The sequence below is a fragment of the Mus caroli genome, chromosome 2 (assembly GCF_900094665.2).
Source record: "Mus caroli chromosome 2, CAROLI_EIJ_v1.1, whole genome shotgun sequence".
NCBI classification, from domain to species: Eukaryota; Metazoa; Chordata; class Mammalia; order Rodentia; family Muridae; genus Mus; species Mus caroli.
This window is the reverse complement of record NC_034571.1, coordinates 159,170,686-159,177,932: the sequence shown is the minus strand read 5'-3', so window position 1 is coordinate 159,177,932 and position 7,247 is coordinate 159,170,686. Positions and strand designations below refer to the sequence as shown.

The 7,247-nt window shown below is 50.7% G+C and overlaps 1 protein-coding gene across 1 annotated transcript in view; it reads left to right on the top strand.

The window, feature by feature from the left end:
* The first annotated feature begins 2,544 nt into the window (after positions 1-2,544).
* Ptgis (prostaglandin I2 synthase) overlaps positions 2,545-7,247 on the top strand; it is a 38,127-nt gene continuing 33,424 nt past the window's right edge. Inside the window, exon 1 of the mRNA XM_021156096.2 lies at positions 2,545-2,809. Coding sequence (XP_021011755.2) covers positions 2,733-2,809 — 77 coding nt within the window. The 5' untranslated portion in view covers positions 2,545-2,732. The remainder of the gene's footprint in view (positions 2,810-7,247) is intronic.

Genomic DNA, 7,247 nt, shown 5'->3' with positions numbered 1-7,247 from the left:
CCCCTCCTCTCTCTCTCTCTCTCTCTCTCTCTCTCTCTCTCTCCTTCTCTTGTGTGAAAGTCAGAGAACAACTTGCTGGGTGGCCTCTATACACCCTTGGGTGGCCTCTATACACCCTTGGGTGGCCTCTATACACCCTTGGGTGGCCTCTATACACCCTTGGGTGGCCTGGAACTTGCTCTGTAGAGCAGGCTGGCTTCCAGCTCGCTCGGAGGGATCCACTTGCTTCTGCCTCTCTACTGCTGAGATTAGGGCGTGCATCACCATGCACAGTCATCATCATTTTTGAGCACTGAAAAATTAGATGTGCCTAAGCCCTTGTGTTACTAGCACATTCTAATAGTTTAGAGGGTTAGGCACTGGTTCCCCAAAGGGCTGCAGATGCAGCTCTAAACTCTTCAGGCTTCTTTGGTTGTCTTGGAACGCGTTTTTGAAACGTTGTATCTGCTTTGGTTACAATCCTAAAACACTAATCTCGGTGGACTACTGTGTGTGATGGTTATTGTGCCAACTTGATACAACCTGGGAAGAAAGCATGAGGGGGCTTCTATATTGGTATAATCTGTGGCTGTGTCCATGAGAGACTGCCTAAATTACCTGATATGGAAAGACCAGGCAACATTCCCAGGCAGGGAAATTCTGAGCTTGGATCCTGGTTTGGATGAAAACGGCCCCCATAGGCTTACACGGAGTTACATTATTAGCTTCCCATATGCTTCATTTTGGTCAAGAAAGTAGACGTCAGGCACTGCTCCGTGTCTGTTGCTCTCTCCTCGTAGTATCAGATCAGACCAAGTGACAAGGCCATGTAACGAGGGACCACTAAGCAGCAATGTGCTCTAAGTAGAAAGGGCACTGAGACACGGGAGGAAAGTAAAAATCAAAAGATGCAGGGCAGCCGGGCGTGGTGGTGCACGCCTTTGATCCCAGCGCTTGGAAGGCAGAGACAGGCGGATTTCTGAGTTCGAGGCCAGCCTGGTCTACAAAGTGAGTTCCAGGACAGCCAGGACTGCACAGACATACCAGCACAGAGCAGGCTGGTTTGTACCAGCTCCTCCCAGCATCGCTGCGGCTGGGAGCTCAGGCAGAAGCAAGTGTTCTTCCCACTCAGGCTTTCCTCTCAGCTCCTGACAGGGGTACAGCTCAGAAATGTCCATGTGGGTCCAATAGGTGGCATGACATCTCATATTCATCCAGACGGAGGAATAGACAAAGTGTTGGTGGTGTCTGTCAGCTTAACTTGTGAACATACAACAGCCCCTCATGCTGACAGCCCAGGTAACCGGTCAACCTGGGGCGCCAGTCACCTTCCTGGAAAATAGAGAAGGACTGGCAAAACTCCCTCAGCTGAATCTACCCATCTGCTTACCCTCTGGCCTTTGTCTCATGGGTGTCTATAAATGTTAAGACCTGCCACAGACATGGAGAGAGAGAATAGGTCTTAGCCTGCTTTGGCCGATAAACAAGTCCACTCTCCTTTGTCAGCCTTCCCCCCTGATTTCTTCAGAAATACAGAGAAACCAACGTAGTGGGCTTTCGACCTGAGTATCAGTTAATTGGCTTGCTCTTTCGGGTAGTGTGACCAGAGCAGAGGACAAGGCTTACTGGTAAGGGTGGCCTCAGCAAATGTATTTGTTCTGGAGGGACCATGTAGGAATGTAGCTGTGTTCTGAGTGGCAAGGAGCTGTGGTAGGATGGTAGGCTCTGGGCAGGTATAGGGAAGGTTCTGGTAGGGCATGTGTGTGTGTGTGTATGTGTGTGTATGTGTGTGTATGTGTGTGTGTGTGAGTGTGTGTGAGAGAGAGAGAGAGAGAGAGAGAGAGAGAGAGAGAGAGAGAGAGAGAGAGAGAGAGAGAGAAGACTGGGTATATGGAGCTCAGATTGGTTTCCAACTCACTGTGTAGTCAAAGCTGGCCTTGAACGCTTGAACGCTCCCTCATCCTCCTGCCTCCACCTTCCAAGGTACTGGGGATTACAGGCTCAGCTCTGGTACTGTGTGGAAGTGTGACTGCAGAAAATGAACCCAGAAGCCAGAGGGTCAACTGGGGTAACAACTTGGGGGATGGGAGGAGCAGATGGGGACATACAAGAGGAATACTGTCAGGACTAGGGTGGGGGATCCAGCTTCACCTTTCCCTAACACCTGGGAGAAAGTCCACAATCGCCTTTTCTTGGCAGACACATTGGCTGCTCTCAGATAAGTATAGCCCTGACCTTCTTCGAAAGAAACACTCCTCTAGGCTAAGTTCATCCAGAATGTTAAGTGGTGTGTGTGTGTGTGTGTGTGTGTGTGTAAAGCAGGGATGGGGTTTGACTCCCTAATGTAATATGACCACAGCTTGCGATCAATCGCCACCACAGTCAGGTCTGTGGGCTTGGGGCAGTCTTGAGTAGCTTTAGTTTCTGGTGAGGGGGACAGGGCTGGAGTGGGGGATGGGTTGGGAACCGTGGTTGCAAGAATGTGGCCAGAAGGCTCCCAGGTCCGCTCTGGTCCAGTCTCCTCCTCTCTGCCCCCTTCCACCACCACCAGGGGCCCGCCTCCCCAACCCCCTCTCCTCCCCTCGGCGGCGGCAGCCCGGCCATCCCTCCCTTCCCGCTCCTTCCTCTCCATCCACGTTTTCCAGTCGGACCCCTAGAGTCGGGGCCTTTGGGGCTGGCTGGGCTGAGAATCCTGTGGTCCGGTGTTGGTGGCGGTGACCTGTTACCACCCTGCAGCCGCACACCCTTGAGCCATGTCCTGGGCTGCTCTGCTCGGCCTCCTGGCCGTGCTATTGCTGTTGTTGCTGCTGCTGAGCCGCCGGCGCGCGCGGTGAGTATTTCCCCGTGACCCGCCAGGGTGCGGAAAGGACGCCAGGTGAAACTCAGGGTCGCGGCGTGGGACCCGGACAGTGTTGGTATTACCCACTCTGTAGCCTGCACAGTGTTCCACGCCCTGGACTCCTAGACTTTCTGTGGCTCCATCCCGGGTGGGAACGCTGAGGCTGGGGACTGGCCGTGATGCCTGGCCAGGGTCACACTGATCGAGGAATTCCCACTCATGAATGAGGGTCTAATATGGGATCCAGGACATACCTGCCAGTGGAAAAACTTGGGTGGAGTCGAAACAGATCCTTGGTCCTTTAAAAGTGTAGTGCTTTGTGGCAACTCTGCCATTTAGGAGAAAAACCAAAAACTTCTCTTCATCCCGGGGAGTCCGTCTGGCAGTAGTTCTTTGTGTAAGGCATTTTAAAATGAGTTTGACTAGCACAGATTCAGAGTACATTTGATTTAAACCAAGCAAGTACCTTCCCACCCTGTCTCTCCTTCTCCCTTCCCCGGGCCTTTCCTGTTGCTCTATTTGGGTGGAACTTTACAGATTTAACAAACAAACGAACAAACAAACAAAACAAACAAAACTAGTCTTCCCCCTACCTCCAGACACACACACTACTGCAGACTAGTTTGAGAGTTTCAGAGAAGTGGCAAATGTTATCACCTTCCCTCCTGCTGCCCCTCCCTCCGGAGGCTTGCATCCTATATTCTTGTAGGATGTTTGTCCCATTTAGAAGCCAGCCCTGGTCCCTGCCTAGTAGCTGAATTTCAGACTCTGGAATGTCCATCAGTCTCCGCAGTCAGCTTCCAGGGCCTGGGCTTGTCCAACCCCACATCCCCAGATGTTTCAAGAGTCGTTCTCCTCCTCGGACTCCAGCTCGGGTGATGGGGGCAGCTCTGCTGCGTGTTTACATTAGAGCGCCTGAAAAGTCCAGAAACCCCCGAAACTTGAGTTTTTAAACAATGTGTGAGCTGAGCTCACCCCAGGCTCGCTTCCAGGTGAAAGTTAAAACCGTATATTCGCTTATCGGCCCCAAAAGGAGGGAACGAAAATTCAAGAGCCGTTCCTGTTAGGAATAGCTGGGTGTCGTCTTTAGCTGTGGGCTCTCTCCACACCAGATCTGTGTTTTCGAAATCCAGAATTTCCTTTTTCACGCCAGATGTTAGAGGTGACATCTGTTTCCGCTTCTGGGCAGGTGCTCATGGGCTTTATCTTTATCCTTTCTGCCCGTGTTTTCGCCCGTGGGCTTTCTGGTTGTTGTGAGAGCATTCTTTTTAAAATGCATTCTATGTATTTGTTTTTGTGTGTGTATGGATGTGTGTGCACCGTGGTACCCATGTGCAGGTCAGAGGATGACTTACAGGTGTCAGTTCTCACCATGTAGGTCCTGAGGATCCAATTCAGGCCATCAGGTTGGTGGCAGACACCTTTACCGGCGGAGCCATCTTGCCGGCCCTACTTGAACAGTTTTTTGTGTTCCACACATGGTGCTTTTTGTTGTCTGCTGGGGTCTGTGGCCTGTGCACCCTGGGGCAGGTACAGCAGCAAGCAAGAGGATGGACCCTGTGAGGCAGGACATCTGACCTCTGGCTGTTCTCTCAGCAGGGAAGGTCCCTGCCTGTGGGGCAAGTTAGTGTCCTCTGTCCCAGTTCTCAGTGTCTAAAGAGATGAGATGATGGTGATGACACTGGTGATGATGGTGGTGGTGGTGAAGGGTGAACACCTCCCAGCATAGAGGTTTGGGCTGATTCTTGTTGGCTGACAATCTGAGAGTTCTTTTATCTTGGGATGAAACTGTTTTTTATACCTCTGGGTGTTAGAAAAGAAGAGCCTAATGTTGCACAAAGAAACACAGAGACAAAGCAGGAAAAAAAAACCAAAAACCAAAAACCTAGCCGGGTAATTTCTTTTCGGAAAAGGCTGCACGGTAACCTGAGCCTGGCTGGCAGTAGCTTGATTAGCACCTGACCATCCGTCTTGTCTCTAATCTTCTGTACTTTTTCAAGACACAGCCCTGGCCTGCTGTAAATTCACATGAACCTCTCAGGTCTGGCCACGTCAATCATTCCCCAGTGATGTTTGGCTAATTCTCGGAGCATGGCTGGGAAATCTCTAAGTCCCCTCTAAAAACCAGTAAAAACATCATATAAAACAATATGTCAGACTTTCAAAAACTCCTCCGAGGCGGACTATGGTTATTCCTTAGTTTGATATGAAAGTGCGTTGACTTCCCTGGCAACAGAGTCCGTGTGTTGGCATCTCCTCTGGAACTCCCATTTCCATGACCGAATTAGGTGAAGAACCAAAACCAGTCAGGGGTTTGGACCTGGGACTGAATGCCTGTGGTGTAGAACTTCTAGGGGTGCAGTGATCCTCTGAGGTCTCCGTGGTACCAGGAAGTTTTAGGGGCACTGCCGTCTTAGTTATGCCATGTGGTTGGTCCATAGCCCTCATCATCTTGATGATGCCACTCGTCAAGATGGTGACCAAGTCACACTCTTGCCTCCATCCTGATAGGTCACTGGGCAAGATGGCAACAAACCTCCTGGTTACGTTTTAACTGCTCTGAGCTCAGTTCTGTGATGAAATGGGCCCATCCCCATCAGGACAGACATCGAGGGATCCATGCTTTCCACTGTCAGGCTCAGGGCGGACTGGACTGCCAGGCTCAGGGTGGACTGTCAGGCTCAGGGTGGACTGTCAGTCAGGCTCAGGGTGGACTGTCAGTCAGGCTCAGGGTGGACTGTCAGTCAGGCTCAGGGTGGACTGTCAGTCAGGCTCAGGGTGGACTATCAGGCTCAGGGTGGACTGTCAAGCTCAGGTCTAGACTACCAAACTGAAGAAACAAGAAATTCCTTGGTCCCAACCCAAGGCAGGGAGTCCCTGTGTCTTACCATAGACTCTAAGTGAGAGTCAAACAATGCCACCGGGATGTCGTTTTGAAGTCCCCCTGGGCTCCTATACACAGTCTGTTTCTGGGCTGGGGGGTCCAGTGAAGGAAATGGAAATAACTGGGAGGTGCGCCCAGTGCCTTTAGGGGGCGCTATTTCTCTGGAAGCACACGGAGAAACTGGGTGGGGAAGTGTGAGCTTGGTGTTACCTGGGCGTGGCGTGGCCTGAGACTGCTCTGTGACCCTCTTCCGACCGGCGGGGATTGTTTCCCCCCTTCATGAACATTTGTATACCGTATGTGTGCCTGCCACCTTAGACAACAGAAGAAAGCATCAGCATTACAGGTGGTTATCATATGGCTGTTAGGAACTGAACCTGAGTCCTTTTAACCACCAAGCCATTTCTCTAGCAGGTACTGGCAGGAATTTAAGCCCCTGAGAAACCAGCTTGTTAAAATAGTTAATCCTGATTTAAAACATTAGTAGCTTCTACGGTGGTAGTTTTTCTCAGTCACAGAAGCAGCTGCTTGGGACCATGTGGTTTAAGACGATATTGGGCCTAACCAAGTCTCTTCTTCCTTCCTCCAAGCCAGATCCAAAGGTTCTCTGAGCGAACGGGTTGGAAAGGGCCAGCAGGAAGAATCCCACACCCAGAGAAGGGTGATTGGACGTTAGATTTTGGAGGTCTCTCGAATTGTTCAGGAGGGGCATTTTGAACAGGACGGAAAATCTGGGGGAAAAAAAATCTATGTCCCTTTTCTCTTTTTTTGGCCTGATTATTTTACATTCCAAACCTTAAAGCTCACGGCCCCATTCTAAGGAGGGTTCTGTGTCTAAATACAGAGTCCACTCACTGTAATGTTTTCCTGGGCCCTTCACTGAATTGCTGAGAAAATTTCCATTCTGGGATCCTTACAGATTTGAGAGAGTCTCGTCTGCCCAAGACCCCGTGGGCCGCAGCAATAGGCCATGGGAGATGTCTCCACTAAGGGAAAGGCTCCAAACACTCTCCCAGGTAGCTTTGAAATGTGGGATAAACCTCAAAGTTGTCAGATGAAAATCATCTTGATGTCGCACAAACACACCAACAACATGAAAGTAAGTAGGCAAGGGTTTGGTTTGCGTAAAAAGTATGCACCCGGACCCAAACCAGGCTGGCAAGTGCAAAGGATATGAAGGACATGTGCAATGCCGTCAGCTGTGGGTCGGATGGGGGTCAGCCATGGGTGTCAGCTGTGGGTCATCAAGTCCTGGGAATGATGCAGCCTCACCAGTGGGGGATGAAAGATTTTCATAAAAGTTTTACAGGGTGGGGGGGATTTATGAAATATTGGGCCTTGGTGGGCTAGCCACCTTTTTTTTTTCTCCCTTCCTAAGACAAGGTTTCTCTGTGTAGCCCTAGCTGTCCTTTAGACAAGATTGCCCTCGAACTTACAGAGATCCGCCCGCCTCTGCCTCCCCAAGTGCTGGGATTAAAGGCGTGTGCCTCCACCGCCACCGCCTGTGCACTAGCTAACGTTTTTTTTTTTTTTTTTTTTTTTTTT